The 22,849-nt window shown below is 33.0% G+C and overlaps 1 protein-coding gene across 3 annotated transcripts in view; it reads left to right on the top strand.

The window, feature by feature from the left end:
* The window catches only part of IQCM (IQ motif containing M), a 412,415-nt gene that overhangs the window by 355,070 nt on the left and 34,496 nt on the right, over positions 1–22,849 (top strand). For all 3 annotated transcript variants that reach the window (XM_016144555.2, XM_036234284.1, XM_036234285.1), the window contains one exon: positions 10,546–10,713. In XM_016144555.2, the coding sequence (XP_016000041.2) occupies positions 10,546–10,655 (110 nt within the window). In that variant the 3' untranslated portion in view covers positions 10,656–10,713. The remainder of the gene's footprint in view (positions 1–10,545; positions 10,714–22,849) is intronic.

Below are 22,849 nucleotides of genomic sequence, written 5' to 3'. Positions count from 1 at the left end.
TATTAAATTGAAGAAATCTTAAAAAGTATATTATTAAATTTCCAACTGGACATGAGTTTTAACAAAGTCTCAATGGAAAACTAATTTCTGAATAATTTAAATTTTGTTCAGAGAACGTTTATGTCAGATGAACTTGGACTTCCAAGAATGTGAGAATGTGTCCACTGCTGTGAAACTTTTAATTAATCAAATTTCATTGTTGTTGTTGTTGTTTATAATCATTGACTCAGACTAATTGCTATCATTTTTTTGAAACGAGAAATTCATGAGAAATACAAGAGAGAAAAAGGACATGGTCATGGTTAGAACAGGCCTCCAGGTCTCTAAAGATGGCCATCCTTGGAAACAGAAAATGCAAAATGTGAATCTAGAAGGCTTGGAAGGCTTGGAGTTTTTCCATAAACTCAGCTCTGCAGAGATGTTTCTTAGATGGACTTACTGAGAAACAGTTATTTGAATTTATCTGTTCAATTCCTGGGCATATTTGAAAAAGAGAAAAATGATAGATTTTTCAGCCTGAAAATTAACTTCTATAATTTATCTCTTAGCAATAGTGGAACGAATCTTGGAGAATCAGGAAAAATTGGCTCATGTTTGAATAAAGGGTTTATGTGGTACAGGTTTATTGACTAACCTTGATTTCCATCACAAAATCAGAGACCCGTCTGAGTTCCTACTAGTTCTTACTAATTTGAGGGAATAAAGGAACTGATTCTACCAGTCTCTGGCAGGATTGAGCTTGGAAAGGTGAATACTCCTGGAGACAGGAACACTGCAGGTGTGCCTTAACCGTTTGGGGTTAGGTACCGCTTAAATGAGGTCCTCATTGCTGGAGATGAGTGGGTTCTTCTATCCTGATCAGAGGATGATCAGAGTCAGCCTTGGTCTTACATTGGAAATTAATCTGTATTATTCGCTCCCAGTGTGGCCAAGTTATTGCTACTCTTGGATGTTTCTCAGGGGTGGGACAGGTGCCTAGACTGCAGGGCATTTCGATAATAGGAAGTGACCCCACATTTGCTTAGATGTGACAAAGAGTGACATCTAGTGGTAAAGTATAACCATGAGCATACTTACCCCATGAATGTACCCCATTCTAAGCCTTTCCACAGGTGTGGACAGTATATGGAAAGGGATTATATATAATCACCCTGATAAATGTGCTCACTTAAAGCATCATTGGCTAGCTTCGAGGTGTGAGAGAAGGAAATTTGAAGCACTCTTCCAGACTGAGTCTTAAAACATTCCTAGAGTCATGCTCATATGAAAGGGAAGGTCAAGAAGATTGTGCTGTGTGTTGGTAGAGCTCTTGGATACAACAGATAGATTTAACTGCCTGGTTTATTTAAGAATAATGAACAAAATTAAGAATTTAATCTTAGAAGCTAAGCAGGGTCAGACCTGGTTAGTACTTGGATGGGAGACCACCTAGGAGGACCAGGTACTGTGGGCATAAAAAATAAAAAATAAGGGATTGTAAACTGACAAGGTCCTTAAAATCTGTGTGGTCAATCAAGGGTTGCCTCGCCTAAAAAAAAAAAAAAAAAAAAAAAAAAAAAAAAAAAAAAAAAAAAAAACAACTTAAGAATTTATATTCCTCACAGTTTAACGTGAAGTATGTGAGTGGGCAGAAGAGACAGTGTGTGTTAAAAAACAATCAGAATGGAGGAGAATAATATTTTTTCATAGTCCTCACATCAGAATTTAGGCACGTCAGTGGTAGATACACAATATTTATATAGGAAAAGGTTACAAGAAACGATCTGGTAGTCCATTGGAAGAGGGTTGTTTGTTTTCTAGAAGGTGCATTCACATACTTAAAAAACACACAATATGTCAAATAAATACATACATACATACATACATACACACATACATACATACATACTAGGGCAGAGTTAATGAAATAATCTCCATCTCAGTGGAAGAGAATAAAAGAGAAAAGAAATAATAATAGCTAAAATTTATTAAGAAATTATGGTGCATTCAAATCTAAGGCAAGTGTTTTTTGTGTGTATTTTCTCCTTAAATCTCTATACTATTCATTTAAAGTATGTACTGTTATTATCATCATTTTACAGATGAAGAAATGCGAGCTCATCTTTCCTAAGATCATAAAAGATGCTAAATTAGAAGTGTCAGTATTTGAATTCAGGTCTTTCTGATCTCGAAGTTCATGCACTTAGCTCTGAGCTAAAAATGCCACAAGAATTATTATCACTTCCTGGTGAGATATTGAACATTCTGCTTTGAAAAGTTTGTTCATTAAGTTTCCTTATCTAAATCCTATTAAGATCTATTGAATTTCAATTAAAGGTCAATAGATTATAATATAAATGGTTTGAACCTTGGCTCATTTCCACTGTGAATATATATTGGAACATTTTAATAGTCTTGTGATTGTTTTTTCTTAGAGGTAATTCAGCAGTTTGAATCTTCACTGCGATGTTGTCCTAATGTAAACTAAAATAACTAATGAAACACTTTCGTATGTGTTTCCTAGATCATTGTAGTAATACCATCCCATTTTCAGGAATTAAGACTTCTATTCCTACAGTTTATTATATCAACAATTTTAGGGAGAGAAATTATTTTGATAATATACACAGATACCAGAAGCAACAATTGAGAAAGTTAAATAACCAGTCTAAATCAATCAATCAATCAATCAATCAATCAATCAGTTCTAAAAAGAAAGCTAGAGATCTACACATTCAAGCTAGGAGCAGGAGAGATGTTCAATGATGGATATAAAAGAGAAGAAAAATGACTGGTTTCATAAAAGTTTTTAAATTTTTACATAAAAAATACCAGAAACAAATCTATTTTAAAAAATTAAAAGCAGATTTGCATATTAGAAGACAGAGGTTTAATACAATAGGCTATTTTAAATTGAGAGTAAGGGGGTAATCCAATAAAAAATAGACAAAGAATGTAGAGAAACCAATCACAAAACAAAAGTCCAACAACTATTGAAAATATGCAAAGAGTTCAAAGTTATTGGTAGATGAGGAAACCCAAAGAATTAGCAGCTTTTAGATTGGCCATAATTAAAAACAAAAATATAAAAACAAAACAATATTACTGGCTGGAATATGAGAAAAGAAGTATGTCACATGTTGCTGGTAGATAGATGAATTTCATAGCATTTTAGAAAACACCTTGGCAATATCAATTAAAATTTAAAAATTATATATATTTTAAGTCTGCACTACATTTTAGGAATTTGTCACATGAAAATAAAAGCACTACTAAACAAACAGAAATAAGCATGCTTACTTTACCATTATTTTTATTTGGAAAAACTGAGGAACAAAGTAAACATTAACCAGTAGAGAAATATTATGACTCAGTCATATCACAGAATACTATGTACCACTTAAAATAATGAATTAGAACTATACTAGTTAACTTAGAGGAATTTCTATTAATAATTTTTGAGCAAAGAAAGCAAAATATGCATAATATGATGTCGTTTTTGTAAAACAAAAATAAGCATTATCAAGACTATTTATTGAACATTTGTTTATCTGAAAGACACTCTTTTAGAGATTAGTACAGTGAGACAAAGAAGTGAATTACTGGTATTTTGAAGTTAAAGGACAAACATGTGAAAAGACAGACTACAATGTAATGCAACATAGATCTGTTTTAAAAATGAGTGATATGGTATTAACCAATGGTACACCCAATAAACTTAATTTAAAAACTAAATAATGATATAAATAGTTCTGTGATTTCTACTGAGTTGTTATTAAAGGTTCTGAAATCCATATGTGGATCAGGAATTGCCATAGCCCAATGAAACATGTCACTGATATAAGACTTAGTTTCTAATAATAATAATAATAATAATAATAATAATAATAATAATAATAGCAGTTATTGGTAGAAAGTGAAATTAAAATAATATAAGTAAAGTACTCAGCACAGTGCCTGGCACAGAATATATATATTAAATGGTAGCTATTATTTCATCATCATCATCATCATTTTTTTTTTAATGCTGAGGTTTTGCATATTTTAAATAAATATCATAAAAGTTATGAGCTTCCTTACTTTGGCCTTGTAAGGTTTTGCAGGCTCATCTTGTATTATCCCTTCCCTACCCCTAGAAGCAGCTTTTTCTCTAAGGAATTTTGGTTCTTTTTACTGGAGAATGGTCTTCAGAAACCAAAATGTACACACTGGAGGTGTTCATTCTACCGAGGTATCGCCGTCCCAAGCTCTCTCTGTGGACAGATCTGAGAAACATGTTTATGGATACCAACCCGTGTGCACACACGGTTGTAATTTTTTCTGTATCTATCTGTGTCTATCCATCTGAATTTTGTCTTCAGCCTTCAGTTTCTAGTCAAAACACCATTTCACTAAATTACCTAGGTCAGCTCCCTTTTCTCTACCCCTTTTAGTGAGTCGATATCACTCTCTACGAAACTTGTATTTCCTGGTTGCACAGTATGTAGTGTCAAGTTCTTCACATAGAAAATGTTTCCTCTTTAATAATCAGACTGACTTCTCTCATCTCGATATTCTATGAGCTATATTTCTAACTTTTGTGTTTTCATGCTGTTCTTAAGGTTTATAGATGCCATCTAATTTTAACCCTTATCCTTATTTAGTCAATGCCAGGCATTCATTTATAACAGGCCTGTACTCTCTTTTCCTTTTATCTTGTGAGGGCCATCCTCAGTTTCATTACCTCTCCTTGCTGGACACCTGTCGTATAAATCATGCCACCGAAATCTTGGGAGCCATTCATTGACATCCAGTTTTACTATCTGCCACAGCCCAGTAGTGAACTACGAATACCTGATTCTCTCCCGATACTGACCTTAGGCTTCTTCTAGTCAGCCAGTCTTAGAATTCCCACACCCCTTTGGAAGCTCAATCTCAGTAGCTCTCCTCACACCAACTTGGGCTACAGAGTCATCACCTGGACACTGCCCACAACTAATCCTGTAGCACCATATTGGTCACGTGGCTCTTTCTAAGGGGTTTGCAGCCCCCTTCAACAAAACCCTTTACTCTTGGAATTTGTCACAAACTGTATGTCCTTTTTATTATTAAGATTTCTCTTTTTCATTTCCCCAGGGCAAGATACAAGGGGATAGAGTGCCTGGCCCTTTTTCATGAGCACACCAGTATTTCCTCTTTCATTCCTCTACCAGTCTGCTAGTCCAATTCTGATTCCCTGTAAATTAGAGAGGGTTCTCATGTCATCACATGACCTTGTACTAAGTTCTTCGGATTCTGGTTTCTTGAAATGTATAGTATTTCCCCTAAAATCCTATACCTTCTGAGAAAAGCCATACTCTTCCAAGCAGAAGACTTTCTTTAGAAAATGTTGTTTTTGCTTTGTTTTCAAACCTCCTTCTTGAAATCCAGTTGTCTTTTTTGTCCTTGAATTTTTCTACATGGCATGTCACAAAATTATTCACCTCATTTTAAGTCGTTATGTTTATTGAGTAATTATATACTTCCTATTTTTACAAATTTCAAAAAGAGAGAATTAGTTAAAAACTCAAGAATAGAATATTTATTATCTACTTATAACTTTTTCCTTATTTTGAAATTGATAATAATCATAAATTAAGTGATTTATTTTCAGTCACTCTGAAGGTAGCCATTACTATTGCCTGAATGGCAGAGTTAGAACTAGGGACAGTGAGGAGTGGAAGCAAAACTTCAATATTTCAAAACAATTTCCAACTATATACATACACACATATGCATATGTAGATACATATATAGTCACAAAAATATTCATGCATAGACTTTTCTACCTACTCTTATGCAACCTCTGGTCTCTTTGAACACAATCCCCCCTAATCGCAATTGTTTCAGGAATTCTCCTAGGGTATCTCACATGTGCTCACAAATACATGACTCTAGACTGCAGTATAGAATCCCATACCCACTGGCTCCTTTCATTCTATCTGCCGCTGCCACTATGAAGCTTAGAAAGACTGGTAAAGATGTCTTGCTAAAACCATTGTCACCAGAGCCTGTCCAGGCCAGGCCATGCTGACCCCACATGGGCTTAGGCCAACCCGCTAAAAGGAGAAGCCCATCTCTTGGCCTTTGTGCCAGAGTTGCCTCAATCTCAGGTACTAATGCCCTGTGTTCTCAGCATCTTGAGGACATGGTGTAGGAAAACGGCTTTTCAGCGCTCTAATTTTCACATTGGGGCCTTTCCCTCATGGAGGGCAGGAAAGAGGGCCCTGGAGAGTTAGAGCAAAATCATCTTAGCAAGAGGCGGCTCAGAGTACATGAAACCATCCATCCCCACCAAATGCCTCTGTCTTCTTCGACCAACACAAAAATACTCAGCTTTCTCTTTTTGTTCTAAAAATTTTCCCCCAAGAGTATTTCTTATTGCCCCCCCCCCCACCTCCCCACAGAGCAGTTCCTAGAGGATTTTTTTCTGCCAGTCTTCTGGATTTACCCCTGTTTGAAATCCTAAGGGGCAAAAAATTTGAATTCAGACTTGGTCTCCTGCTATATACTGGCATTAAAGGTGATTACTGAAATATGTTCTTAATTGTCATCTAGGACTCTATTTTTGCTTTATACTGACTATGAATATCTTCTAGTGGGCAGGTCTATGATACTGTGTTAGGGAAGTGCTTTCATTTTTTTTTTTTTTTTAAACTAAATGCTATGAGTAGCATAATAATTGCAGTTTCTGGTTTTTATTGGTTTCTGGATTAGGACATGGAGACTCAGAAAGGTCTTAGCTAGTGCCCTTTGTATCATCCCATAACACTTACCATGAACCTGAACAAATAAGACTCAATAGATAATCAGTGACCTAATGTATATTTTATTTTCTAACACAATCTGTGTTCATTTTCTTTCCAAATTGATTCATTGTGAACCATTCACAGGAAGTAGCCAATAATGTAGAATAATATGAACTTTGGGTAGGTTAAAAAAATTGCATGAAAAATAAAATAGACTTGCAAACATGGAAATCTAGAGATAGTTTAAAAGAAAACAGAAGACAAAGGCATACTTTGAAACTTTGAGAAAAATTTAATGTCACTTCTCTGAAAATACAACCTATAAATGCAGATTAAGTTTAATATCTATTTATGACTTTTCCCAATTTGATATCATTTCTTCAAATTATTGTACTATATAAACAGATATCTAACTTCTGATTGTTTATTCATTGCCTATAATACAAATGACTTTCTACCACATATTCTGATCTAGAAACTTGAAAATCTCTAATATTGTTATTTTTATATAAATAACATCTTTTGTTGAAAATATAAACAAAAGAACTAATGCTAAATTATAGTTCTACCCACTATTAATATTATGATATTTATTACACTGAGTATTTCCTATGCATGCAACTTTAAAAATAACTGGGATCATATTGTAGATACGGCTTTGTAACCCACTTTTCCATTTAAAACCACATTGCAACATACAGGAGTTTAACTAAATATGTTTCTATGACATATTTTAAATGCCTTGATTAAAGTTACTTTCTTCTAGAGAGGTTTTCCATTCGTTCTTGGGGCCCAACAAACTCCAAATTTATTTGAGATATTTTAGACCACACAGGTGACATAAACTGGAACCCCCAACCAAGATCCAGCTTTGGTGCTCTGCTCTATCTAGCCAGCCTCACGAGAACAGGAAAGTTTCTTGCTGTCTCTTCCTTTAAAGTCTCTTCCCTCCCTTTCCTTCCCCTTTCTTTCTTTCTCTCTCCTCTCTCTCCCTTTTTCATCATCCCTCCTACTCTGATGGTGAAGTCCATTGAGGCTGCAGTTTAACCGTGTGGTCTCATGCTGAACTCCCCATTTTGGGTGGATCCTAAGCTTTATTTTTTGTCCCCAGTCCCTTCACAAGGCTAAGTTCAGATATCCAGTGCTCAGCAGAAAATTTCAGACCGTTCATCCCCACCCCAAAGGATTTAGCACTCAAACATCCACTAAGTTTACTGATTTTTAGTTTGTTTTTGGCCTCTGCATTTTCTTCCTTTTCTGCAAGCTTAGCAATGCAGTTAAAGCACACTTAATATTTTATTCAAGATTTGACTTGTTTTTATAAAAAAGTATAGTCTTTGACTTTGTTCTACTTTTTGAATGAAAAGATCAAGAATATTTACTTTGAAAGATTAAAAACATTTATCATGTATACCTACCTATATTTTTATCCTTCTTAAAAGGAGATAATCATTTACTTAATTGAAATATTCATTAAATAACAGATTATACAATACAAGAGTCTGCTGCCAATCCAACTTCTGATCACCAACTAAGATTCTGGTCACCAATTCCAATGTGTGGGGTTTTTTTACCCATACCAACAAACAATTCTCTCACACTAGCTAGGTCTCCTACAGTTTATCTCAATTCTGACACTATCCACCTGGAGATAATGTCAGAAGCCAAATGTTAAGGGCTCAACCCCATGAGACTCCCCCTAACTTCAGATGCTAATCTCAAGGTCATCAGGTTACCTGTATTTTCTATCCAACTTGGCTACAAATCGGAGGTTTCCGTGAACCCCTCCTCAGATTTGATTACTTTGTAAGAGCGGCTCACAGAATTCAGGGAAACACTTATTTACATTTACTGGTTTATTAAAGGATATAATAAAGGCTACAGATGAGCAGCCAGATGAAGAGATAGGACAGGCAAGATCTGGGAGGGTCCTGAATTTCTGTCCCTGTGGGGCTATGGTGCATCATCCTCCGGTTTCATCCATCCGGATGCTCTTCATATCCCCTACTATTGAGACTTTATGGAGCCTTCCTCATGTAGGTATGATCAATTATTAACATCATTTTCAGGCCCTCTCCCCTCTCTAGAAAAATGAGGCTTGGGGGTCTTGGCTGAAAATTCCAAGCTTTTAGTAACAGCTTGGTATATCTAATGACCAGACCCCATCCAGGAGACATTCAGGATTCCATCCAGAATTACCTCCTTAGAACAAAAGGTGCTCTTGCCATTTAGGAATTTGCAAAGGTTTCAGGAGCTGTATCAGAGATAGAGTCAAAGACCAAATATTGGAACAAGAAGTGCTCCTACTGCTCTTGTCACTTAGGAAATTACAAGGGTTTTAGGAGCTCTGTGCCAAGAACTGGTGTCACAGATCAACATATATTTTTGCTATTATCTCACACAATTGTTAGTAAAATTTCTTTTTAAAGCCTATATACATTATAAGTTCATACTGTAAATAATAATATAGCAACTATATATGGAGTACTTACAAAGTGTCAGACATATATTTTTTATTAACTAATAGACTTTTTTGAGGCATCTTAGGTTTGTAGTAATATTGGTGGAAAGTACAGAATATTCTATACCCCTTCACCTGTCACCCCCTCCTCCTGTTCCCTATTTTTAACACCTTGCATTAGTGTATATATTTGTTACAATTGATGAGTCAATATTAATACATTGTTTTTACACACATATCTTTTGATCTATGGTTTTTGGATCCTTTCACTAACTAGTCAAGATAGATATAACCCTCATTTAAAAAATAAAGAAACTAAGATTGAATATTAAGTCTGGATTCACTCACAAAATCTTAGTCTTCTTACATATTTGTGAGTGAATCCAGATTTAATGTTTTACCTACTTTGAGTGATCCTATATTTCATTTCTCTTCTGTCTGATGAAATATATGATTGATATTATATATTATCAAAAAGAAATTCACGGAAGGAAATAATTTTTTCCTAAGATCTCATCTTTAGAACTAACATGCTTATCTTGTATAACTACTAAATTAGGACACCAATTGGTGGTTGCCTTTCTCTATGACCACACGTACAATAATTACTAATTATTTTATAAATATTCTGAATGCATAGTCTCATTTAGTTTTATTGTAAACCTTGCTCTTTGTCTCGTGACAGTATAAACATAAAAATAGCAACAATGTCCTGCTTCTTTTGTACAACTCAAGTCATTCATTTCCTTTCACTAATGAACATTGTTCTTCTCATAACTTTAACTGTTTTCTTTTTTTTGGCAGTTGGTTATGATTTTGTTTAATAACAACAATAGGTCCTAAAAGTATACTACCCTGTCTGTAAATTAGCACTGTGTATAATGGTAGCCACGGTAAATCTATGGCTTTTATTTCTCACTTGGAAAGTCATTTTATACAAAAGATGGATCAAGAACAACCAATCTATATAAATGGTGGTTTATGTTGATGTGAGTATCAGTGTCAAAACTGATTACTTCATAAAGCAAAAAAATTCAGTACTATTCTTCCAGTAAATATGCATCTAATGTATTTCAACCATGCTATGTATTGATGAATCCAGGTTCTGCCATTCCCTTCCTCAACTCTTTGGTCCAACAATAACTCTTGCTGAGATTCTTGGCATGAGATGTGATGCAATGCAATGCACCTGAAGGATATGTGTGCAAGTCAAATTTTTTGTGTGGTCTAGCACAACCATAATTGATTTCCTATAATATTTTATGATGTCAAAAACATGATACATTCTCTTATATTAATTGAAAATTTATTAATATAATTATGCCTTTCATCTTACAGTGACTGGACATCCAATACTCAAAAGAGCTAACATCCGGATTGTTGGGAAGTTAGTGTGCAGATCTATAAGAGAAAGGAAAATGAGACAACATTATTTATCTGAGAAGTAGAATAATGTTTTCAATACAATGTTGTCATCTTAAGAGTTGAACCTATCTACTCAAAGAGGTAAGTTAACTTTCGCCATGGATTAATTCGGTATCAACAAGAAAATGACAAGCATCTTTGCATATCCAAAGAAGGTCTTCAAAAAGTCAGCCTATAATTTCTAAATATCTTTGGATAAACCATTCATTGGATAGTCTTCCGTTTGTTTTGTTCCATTACCAATAAATGCCATAAAGAAACTTTAAGATTCTTATTTTTCAAACTCACTTAAACTTTTTTGGAAATCGTTTCTCAAAATATCCTTTAAACTATATAATTTTATTAGTGTATTCCTAGTATTATTTTTTCCTCTTATTATTGCTCACTCTGAAGTGAAAAACAGAGTCAGTATACAGTTTTAGTTCAGAAAGGGTCGAAGCACAATGGCTAACACCAGTTCCTTAATAATCTTGAATTTAATTTCATCCATCCATCCATCAACCATCCATCATCTTTCACTCCCTCCCTCACATCCTTCTTCCCTCCCTTTATTCCTCCCTTCATGAGTGGGACTGGAAACAAGTGAAGGAGCAATGGATGAATGATAAGAATCCAAGCATAATACAGAGGCTAAGTATGACTAGTGGCAGGAACCACACGACAGGTGTTCCATCTTTACAATTCTTACCCCGAATCTATTACTTCTGTAATCGACTCTTTGGTTTTTAAAATCTCTCAGGCTACTTCACACAATGGAGTTTACTGTGGAATATATGTAAAAGTCATTGGAATAAAATCTTTAGAAAAAATAATTACAAGAATTATGTTAACTCAGGGCCTCACCAAAACCAGAAACAAGCTGCACTAAAATATGGTGTTACTCTAACCAGGAAATGTTAGTAGCGAAACACCTGATAGGGAAAAAAGATGATTACTAGCAAAACCATAGATGTTAGCGTAGAGAAATTCAGGTATTCATATTCTCCCTTTGATAAATGAAAGAATTTCATTTCAAACAGACAAGTTTTTCTTTCTTTCAGTACCAAAAGGAGCTGAAAAATGCACAATTAAAATAAAATCTCACATAAGTTAAGTCACAGCATGATAATATCATCAGCCTGCTTCTTTTTATAGCATTATTAAGATAAAAATTTGGCTAGATTTCTGCCACCACTTTCAAAAAAAAAAACCGACCAACCAAACAAACAAACAAAAAAACTGAGAGCAAAGCATAGAGTTATAATGAAAAGCACTTACAAACCAAAATACAGGGTTTCCTAATGAGTGTTATGTAGTGAGTGCCACTATTTCAAATGGCAAATATATTTATAACAGAAAAGAATGTAAAACAATCATAAAAATACCTTATAAAAACAAAATATAAAAATTGTGATTAAGACAATTAGGGGGACAATACAGAAAAAGATTATTTTTCTTTTAATAAAATGTTCTTGTCTCGTATTTCCTACATTTGACTATTATTCTTTTTAGCAAACTGAAGTAGGGTTACGGACTGTCTTTTAGAGGTATGATTCTGCATTAAGTTCAGTGACAATAAGTCACTGTAAAGCTGTAGAAGACAGAGTAAGGTCAGGGAAAAGAAGACTGCACTTTTCGATAGTTAGTTTCTATATAAAAATTGGCACTTGGCACTCATCAAAGAACAAGAAATATTGGATATGCTCTAAATGTCCATTGTGTTTTTGAGCCAACTACCTGATGGAAGTCATCACTTATATGTAAATGAACTGTCAATGACTTGCCACTGTTGGCAATCACTGGACTGTGAAGGGTATGTCTTAATAAGAACCAAAGCTCTTCACAGACTTTGATTTACTGGAAATAAAATAGAAAAGTCCTCTGAGACTACAAAGGACACTTGTTTCAGATAAAATGTCTAGACAGTAGCAATATATTTAGGGCTTTTATTATAGCAAAACTGCAAATTAGAATGGAGTGGTGAGAAAGTTCCTTCTACCCAGCTGAGTTCTAAAACACTGCTTCTGACTAGAGTAATATAATCTTTAAAATAGCTAAATAAAATTAAATAAAAGTATTAAGAAAAAATAAAACAACAAACAATGGATTTTTAGGTTTGTTGCATATTTTAAATTCTCTATGTTTTATGTTTTACATTTCCTTATAAATCTGTATTTGTTGTATTAATAAATGTAGCTGTTAGAATAGTTGGAAGTCAAACTTTCATGATCCTGCAACATGATTGCTTCTCAGAAAATTCACTTTTAAAGGAATTTTTTTGTATCCATTTCTTTTGCACTTTTAGTCCAAAATAACTGAATTTTGTGTAACTTTTAATATTTTATTAATGTTGTTCATAACAATAGCATATTAAATTTATAAGATGCTTTAGAATTTGCAGTATACTTTCATGTAGATATGAATTATGGAAATTTGATAATGTTAAAATGATTAAAGAAGATAATTTAGGTGACACAGTCTTTAAATCTAATATTTCATGAAGTGGACAGTCTCTATTCAGAGAACAGTAAAATGGGGTAGAAGGCAGGAAAGTTTTATAGAATGAAGAGTAAAGAATAAGAAAGAAAAATAAAATATATATGTCTGATTGGCTAGGGACGCATAAGTCAACCTTGTTTGGGGTGAGAAAGAACAGAAAAATAAGTTTAAAGCCCAGATTTGGCTTGATGTTTGAGGATTGGCAGACCTAATACATTGTGTTTCTGGTCCAGTGCAGCATTTACGGGGACACAAAAATTATCTAAGTTTTGGTTTGCTGACATGTCCCTCCAGGCAGAAGCAGCTCCATCTCGAGCTTAGAAATACATTTTATTAATAGACAGACAAAGAAATGTAAAGGATAGCATAGGGAGTATAGTCAATAATATTGTACTAGCTATACATAGTGCCAGGTAGATACTAGGCTAATTGGGAGATCACTTCATCAATCATATAAATGTCTAACTGCTATGCTGCTTACCTGGAACTAACATAAAATAATATTGAGTGTCAACTATAATTGAAAAATAAAAATAATAAAAAAATGTTTAAAATGCGTACACCAATTTTAAATACTTTCTCCCATTGCATATTATGGTCAGAAAAGTATGTCAGTTAGGGTAGGTTAACAGCTTTGAAAAATGATTCTGAAAATTCTATAGGCTTAAAATAAGGATTTCTTTTTTGCTCACTTCACAATCCAATGTGAGTCAACAGGGACTCCGCTCCATGCAGTTTTATAGAGATTCAAGCCTTTTCTACTTTAATAGCTTTGCCATTCTTTAGGGCCCTTACTGAAGTCTTTACATCCAGGCAGTAGACCAAAAAAGGAAAAAAAAAAAGAAAAGAGAAAGAATGAAGGAAGGAAGGAAAGAAGCAAGGAAAGAAAGAAGGAAAGAAGGAAGAAAGGAAAGTAGAGAAAAGCAGAGCCAATTCTTTACTTCATTCTGAACTTGGAACATATCACTTCTACTTGCAACCTATTGGAGAAAACTTGTCGCCTGGTTCCATCTAAATTCAAAGGGACCAGGAAATGTGGTTTAGTTTTACATCGAAGAAGAGAATATACTACTTTCTTCCATAGAATATAAATCGCATTCCTCATTATTTTAGGGAACAAGAGAAACTTCAAGTGGCCTCACTTGGATTTTCATCGTTCTGGTTTAAATGTTCTTATCATAAAACTATCCAACTAATTCAATCTTTTTTAGTTTCTCCAATATTTTGATGTTAATTCTCTTGTACAATTAATTCATTAAAAATCCTGAAAACATCTAGCATCAATTTAAAGGCAAATCATTTTTATATTTTATTTCTTAGATATGTACTTTTCTTTCTGGTAACTGAATAACTCTGAGTTTTATTTTTGTTTTGGTTTTGTTATTCAAGTAAAAATCATGTCAAGTAAATAATGTCATCAATATGTTTTATAAGAACCATTCTTTTTATATAAAAGCCCACTCGTTTCTAGTTTGGAGAAATAGACTATATGAGAAATTAATACTTTCAGAGCAATGAAAGGAGACAGAATTGTAAACTTTTCTTTATATACAAGCAAGAAAAGAGAATATGGTTAAATGGTACTAAGGCAAGATTGGCATACCATCTTAGAAGTAATTCTTCATTTTAGTCTAGTGGGAAAAATATTGAGGAATAAAAATTCTCATTTAAAAAAATAATTTTTAAACAACTAAAGGGAAAGGGAAAGAGAAAACTTAAAGGACCAAAATTCCAAATAGGTTTGCTGAACATTTTGAACAATCGTGCAAGCTTAAGTTGCCTTCTTTCAAAACTGCTGTCTCTGGGATAAATGTTCAAACTTTTAAGCTTTGGGTTTGTTAAATATATCCCATATTGGGCTTCTTCGATCTGTGTTTCCTCCAATTTTTTGAGCAGTCTCTGTAAATTTTCCACATTTTAAAACATAATTTCTAAAGTATAATAATAATAATAATAATAATAATAAAGCAAAAACTATATTTTCAGCCTCCCCCATACAAAGCTTTGCTTTGGAAATGAGTTATGTAGGGATAATGGGTGAGCATAGAACATTTGACTTCCTGGATGGAGTACCTCACAGCAGTGGCCTGGTCTGATGTTTCCGAAGTCAGTGGCTATGAGGTAGCTTCCTGATTTTGGCAAGCCAGTTCTCGGGGTGATAGAAGGAGCAATTTACAGAACTCCTTCCATAATCTGTTTCTTCTGCAATCTCTACATTTTCTGTGTTGTCTATATTGCTTAATAACTGTATGATCAATGTAGGTAGTGTTGCCCTGTGGTCTTCGATTGAGAATCCTGACTCATTTATTTTCCTTCTTGCCTCCCCTCTCCCTCTCTTACCCTTTTTTCTTCTTCCCTCCCTCCCTCTCTCCTTCCTTCCTTCCTTCTCTCTTTCCAAATAGTGCTAGTCAATAAAGACTCTAACAATATAAAGATATTTAAAAGTTAAGGTGAATTTTTCCAAATGAAGACTTTTGATGTTCTCCATAAACATAAATGTCAAACATCAGATCTCCTGGCATGTCATACTGTCCCAAACAATCCCAGTTCCACTTTCTCCCTGCATATCACTGCAGTTTCATCTTAGTTGAAAGCATATTTGATATCCTAAATAATATACCTGTAAGTAATTCTCTATAGAATTATAGAGAATATCAGAAAACTTTATTTTTGATAGCAGGATGATAATTCTGTGAATTCCAGAGGCTTGATGGTTGATTATAATCCATAAAAATAAAAACGTGCAATAAGAAAAGATTTATTAATTTTTCTTTTTGCATTTTGACAATATGTGTTAAAGACTAAGCTATTTATAAATTTAGTATAGTTTCAAAGATGATGTATTGGTTACTCTGGAATTAAAATATCCCATATAGTTAGATGACAAATAGAACATAAATACTGGGACTTTATAATAAGCGAAATATGAATATAAGAAAAATTGATGCCTTATGCAAATCTAGGTCCTATAGATTTTCAACATAAACAATGATTCCTGATAATCTGTATGAGTTTGAAAATATATGTCTTTGGAACATCATTGGTGCTTCAGAATGTCACATAGGTGATTTTCTTGATAGAAGTGTGAATTTGTTTATAAAAGTCCCTTGGACTAAAAGAAAACTACCAACAACAACAACAAAAAAAACTGTGGAAATAAAGATGTGATTAACTATTTTCCAGAATTGAATAAATGGAGCCAGCATTATTTATGTAATCTAAGGCCCTCATTTTACAAAAATAAAAGCTGAAATGAAGGGACAAGTGAGGTCATACAGTAATCAGTAATTCAGTGCCTGAACTAGAATTGGCATAGGATCTTCTTATGTCTAAACCAGTTTTCTTTATCCTATTCTGTATTACCTCCTCAGAAGACAGAGTAAGTGGAAAGAAGAAGGATCCACATTGCAGACCCAAAATAAACAGCATCACAAAGAAGCTATACACATCTCATATAATGACTTCTCTGAAAAACTCTCTTCCCACACAAAAAATCTCTCTGCTGTCCCTTTTTGCACATCCCTTTTCCTCATGCTTTAGAGTAGGTTAGCTAATTTGATCAATTAAATTGGTTCAAGGTGTTAATGGATCCTAATGGCTTCATGTAGTATCTTGTTTACATTTTTAACAAGGCTTGTCTGCTCTTCCTGAGTGACTAATGCTGGGGGCATTAGACATTGAGTAAAACTGTTGAGGAGCATCCTGGTTACATCCATGCCACCACTGACTACTAATTCCAGTGAAACATAAAGATATCCCTTTGTAGAAATTTAATTTTGTGTGTTTGTTATGATTTTTGTTAAGTGACACTCCTAGTATACATCTTGTGACTAAGTGATTTTATCAGTACAGTATATTATTTCAGATTTTCTATAGGGAAAAGCCTGGTTTAACTCTGATTGCTGGGCTAGCCAATTCAAAGTCTCTAGTTAAACAATCCTCAAATTATATTTTTTAAAACTTGTGTTTATTATATAAGATAATTTACCAATTTTCCTTTCTTCAAAATACTTCTTGGATTTGTTCCTTTCTTTTTCACTCATTCTGTTAGTCTAAGACCTTATCATTTCTAATCTAGGTGTGTCTCAGAATTTTTAGTCTTAGTCTCAGAATTTTCTCAAATATAAATGTCCATTCTCCAATCAATCTAGCACTGTATGACTCTCCTACTGTCTTATATACATCACTCATTCATGACTTTCTAGACCCTCAGCTAAAGTTCAAATCTTTGCCCTTGCATTCTATGCTGTTTGCAATACACCTCCACATTCTATGCTTACAAAATACCTCCACCTCATTGCTCAATCTGCTGACCACCCAGAAAAAGCCATCTTCCTGCTTTAGTTCATAATACCTCTCCCATTTTCTCTTTGTTTGCTCAGTGTAACTAATCCTCTAGGCAACCAGTCCTAGAGCTACCTTAAAGCCTTTCCCAGAAAACTCAGTTATGCTTTGTGCTTTGTTCCCCATCTGCCAGTGTGAATTTGCACCATTTATTTTTGTTCCTGATGATGTTATTTTGCACTGATTTATACTGTTTTCAATCATTTTTTTAATTTGCATAACTTTTAACTCACCGGAAAAAGGAAAAAAAAATAAAAATAAAAGATTCCCAAGAGCAATTATGACTCATGCCTAAACCCAGCACACCTTTTTTGAGAAATGCCTACTTAAGAGGATCTTAAATGAAATTGCTCAGTCAAGCAGAACAGACTACCTTTCTACAGCAAATGTTTGAAAATATATAGATGTTAGCAGGACACAAAAAGCTGATGAAAAAATGTGTTATCTAAATTGAGACAATGGTAAGAGTAAAAGGGGTACCAGCAATAACAAATTATTTGTTTTTAACAAACTACTTTTATTATATTAGTGGAACTATAAAATAATTATATTGAAAACTACTTTCAAGATAAAATAAAAATAACATACATCTGTATGTCTTAATGTAACATATAGAAACATCTTTTTCATAATTACCTGAACATTAAATTGAAGGTAAGTAGTAAATTGTTCTTGGTGGTAATTAATATTCTTTAATAACATAATTTAATAAATAACTTAGCTGTAGCTCTTTAATCCAGTGCCATTGGTATTTTTTTCTGATATGGTCTCATTCCTTATGTTTTTCATAAAGTTGTTTTCAGAATTCATTTGAGTTACATTTTACAGTTAACAAATTTATATTGATACAATCCATTAAATCTTCTCTGTAGATTATATTATTTTCAATTGAGAAAACACTTTTTAAATAGAACAAAAAATTATCAGATTTGTATGGAAGCACAAAAGACCCCGAAATGCCAAAGCCATCTTGAGAAAAAAGAACGAGGCTGGAGGCATCTCTCTGCCTGACTTCAAAGTATATTACAAAGAGACAGTAATCAAAATGGCATGATATTGGCAGAAAAATAGACACACAGACAAGTGGAACAGAATTGAGAGTCCAGAAATAAACCCATATTTATATGGGCAAATAATTTTCGACAAAAATGCCAAAAATATACAGTAGAGAAAAGAAAGCTTCTTCAATAAATGGTGCTGGGAAAATTGAAAAGCCACCCGCAAAAGAATGAAACTAGACTGTTGTCTATCACCACACATCAAAATTAACTCAGAATGGATTAAGGACCTGAAAATAAGACCTGAAACAATAAAATGCATAGAAGAAACCATGAGAACTAAACTCAAGGACCTTGGCTTAAAGAGGATTTTATGAATTTGACCTCAAAGGCAAAGGACGTAAGAGCAAACATAAGTAAATGGGACTACATTAAACTAAAAAGCTTCTGCTCAGCAAAAGAAATTGTCAACAAGGTAAAGAGACAACCACCCAAATGGGAAAATTTATTTGCAAGCAACACCTTCAATAAGGGCCTAATATCCAAAATATACAAAGAACTCATACAACTCAATGACAACAACAAAAATAACAAGCAATCCAATCAAAAAAAAAAAAATAGGCAGAGGACCTGAATAGACATGTCTTCCGAGAGGACATACAAATGACTAATAAATATACGAAAAGATACTCAACATCGCTAGCTATTAGGGAAATACAAATCAAAACCACAATGAGATACCATCTCACACCTATTAGAATGATTATAATTAACAGGACAAGTAATAACAAATGTTGGAGAGGATGTGGAGAAATAGGAACCCTCGTACACTGCTGGTGGGACTGCTAATTGGTACGACCACTTTGGAAAGCAGTATGGAGGTTCCTCAAAACACTTAGAATTGACCTACCATATGATCTAGCAATCCCTCTACTGGGTATTTACCCCAAAGACTTGAAAACCCATATCCAAAAAGATATTTGCACACCAATGTCCATAGCAGCATTATTCACAGTGACCAGGACATGGAAAGTAACTGAAATACCCTACAGTAGATGATTGGCTAAAGAAGGTGTGGTACATATATACAATGGAATATTACTCAGCCTTAAGAAGAGATGAAATAATGCCATTTGCAACAACATGGATGGACCTTGAAATAATCATACTAAGTGAAATAAACCAGACAGAAAAGGTTTAAAATCACATTATATCACATATGTGGGATATAAACCTAAAAGCAACAGATGAACAGGACAAACAAACAGAGACTCATGGACATGGACAATGGACTATGGTTACCAGAAGTGGGGATGGAGAGGGGAGGGGAAAAATAAAAAAATAAAATGTTAAAAATAATTATGTATATATGGTATGAAAAAATGAATAAACTGGCATTAAAAAAAAAAAAAAAAACATTCTCTATATGTGCCAAGGTATCTGGTAAGCTCAGAGCTGCACAGAGATTATTCTCAATTGTAATTTTTTTTTTGTATTCACATATATAAATGTTTCGATCCAAATATTTTTACAAGTATTCACTTTTAGCCTCCAGTTAGGGTTCATTCTTTAATATGTTTTTTCTATTTAAATTTTATTTTATTATTAGTTGTAAGTATACATACATTGGTTAAACATTTATATAGTTTATGAAATGATCACTCTGATTACTCTTTCTCTCCTCTGTCTCTACACCAAGCCATTACACGTGAAAAAAGTATATCAAATATATTCTCAGAATTATTTTTAATGTTTAATCAACATCAGATTGTGCAAAATCATAGGCATCGTCACTGTCATTGGATTCAAAAACATAACTTATCCAATTAAATATTAAAATTCCAATGACATGTGTTTCTACTAGTCAAGATATTCCAAAGTGAAATGATAAAATATTAGAATTAAATCTTATATACCATCTAAGCTGCTCTTGTTTAATTTATTTACCTCCTTTCTTGCTTTTATATTGGTAAATATCAGTGTTTTTCTGTTTATTAGTTTTATTTTCCAATAATTATAACACAGTAAGACCTTTACAAGATGACATTTTCAACAGCTTTCTTTGTTAAATATATTTAGTAAAGATATCATATTGATTCCAAAGAAAATGAACTCAAAATCTAGAGGACTCACAAAGTTGATTTACAAAGCAGTTCTTTCAAGGCAAACATTTCTGAAATCAGATTGATGATAGGCAGCAAGGAAACTGCTTACTGCTAAGCTGAAGTATCACTCATCATTCATCATTACTTATCATTGTACTAAAGTCCTTAGCCAAGGCAGGCTAATAATTCTTCCAATCCATAAGCATAGTATACCTTCCATTTATTTGTGTCTTTGTCAATTTCTTTCATCAATGTCAGTTAGTTTTCAGAGTACAGGTCTTTTACTTCCTAGGATAAATTTATTTCTAAGTATTTTATTCATTTTGATGCAACTGTAAATGAGATTGTTTTCTTAATTTCTCTTTCTGATGGTTTGTTATTAGTGTGTTGAAATGCACATATTTCTGAATATTAATATTATATGCTGCGACTTTACTAAATTCAATTATTAGTTTTATTTATTTTTTATTTTTGGTGAAATCCATAGGATTTTCTAAATATAGTATTAAGTCACCTGCAAATAGAGACAGTTTCACTTCTTTCTTTCCAATTTGGATGCCTTTTATTTTCTTTCTTGTATGATTGCTGTGAGTGGGACTTCCAATACTGTGTTGAATATAAGTAGTAAAAATGGCAATCTCATCTTGTTTATAATCCTAAATATAGAGGTTTTAGGTTATCACTGTTGAATATGATGTTAGCTGTGAGTTTGTCATGCATGGCCTTTATTATGTTGATGTATGTTACCTCTATGCCTACTCTTCTGAGAGCTTTTATCATAAATAGGTGTTCTATATAACCAATGCTTGTCCTGCATCCTATTAGATTTAATATGTAATACTTTATGTCATTCATAGTAAATATTTTATAATTTTTATTTAATCTTTAATTTATGTCATTTAGATTGTTTTAGTATCCAACTGTATGATTTAATTTTTTTAAATGTCTCACTTTACATTTTAGATAATCAAATTTGGAATTACCTCTAACATGGTATGTTTTCTATTTCCTATTCTGTCCCTTTGCTTATTTTTCTCCTCATCTGCCTTCTGTTGCATTAATAAATTTGTTTTGTTCCCTTTTCCCCTCTACTAATTTATTACCTTTATAAATGTTAACATACATACTGAAATATAATTTTTCTCTGAGGTTCTAAAATTTTTATTATTTCTCTTTTCCTGAATAAGAAACACAATTTACCATGGTTAACTCTTCATCGCACAGAATTTATTTTTAGAATTATAGATTTGTACATATTTTTACCTAAATAGTAACTTTACTGGTAAATATTTTTTAATGTTTGTAGTATTTTTCTTTCTGTATTGACTTTTTATTCTTGTTAAATTGCACTCCAATAATTCTTTCAATGAGATTCTGCAGTCAGTAAATTCTCTTACTTGTTGAATACCTGAAAATATATTTACTTCTCTCTCTTTTGAATGGTACTTTAGCTGACTCTAGAATTTGAAAAGGAAAGTTATTTTCCTTCAATACTTAAAGGAATTTATTCTGTCATGTTCTACCACTTATTCTGTTGGAGGCTGATTGTCATTCCTTTGTTGGTAATCATTTTTATTTTCCTCAAAGATAGTAAGATTCTTTATTTGGTATTCCATAATTTTTCTAGAATGTATCCATAAAGTAATTTGTTTTCATTTATCTAGCTTGACTTTATACATATATTTTAAATATATATTTTAAATCTTTCTTTAAATGTGGAAAATTATCAGCCATATTGAAAAAAATATTGCCTCTTTGACATTTTCTCTATTCTCTATTTTGAGAAACTTATTATACTTAAGTTTACTGGTGCCTCATTCTAGTCTTCATGTCTCTTGATCTGTCTGTTGTGCTTTATCTCTTAAAGTTATGTTCTGAAAGACTTCCTCAGGGCTATATTCCAATTCACTAATTCTCCTTTTCACCGCCCCTCCATTCTAGAGTATGTTTTTGTCATTAAAAATAATAATAATAAAAATATTTTAATTGCTACACACACAACCTATTCTGTCATTTCTATGTGTTTCAGCTAGAGGGTAATTTACGGTATGAACTTGCAATGCTATCTGGACTCTAAATCACAAATGAATATGTTTAATACGTGCTTAAGATTGGTTCTTGAAGTAGATCAAAGAGCAGCACATTTTCTTTTTAAATATTTGCATATACAAAGAGTTAATTTTAAAATTAATAACAAATATTTTATCTAGCTCTATATCAGTAAACTGTGAGAAAAGAAAGAAGAAAAGCCAGCAAGTACAGAAAATTGGGAAATCAGATTTTAAGTGATTA

The sequence above is a fragment of the Rousettus aegyptiacus genome, unplaced genomic scaffold (assembly GCF_014176215.1).
Source record: "Rousettus aegyptiacus isolate mRouAeg1 unplaced genomic scaffold, mRouAeg1.p scaffold_m13_p_16, whole genome shotgun sequence".
Classification (NCBI taxonomy): domain Eukaryota; kingdom Metazoa; phylum Chordata; class Mammalia; order Chiroptera; family Pteropodidae; genus Rousettus; species Rousettus aegyptiacus.
This window is presented reverse-complemented; position numbering and strand designations above follow the sequence as displayed.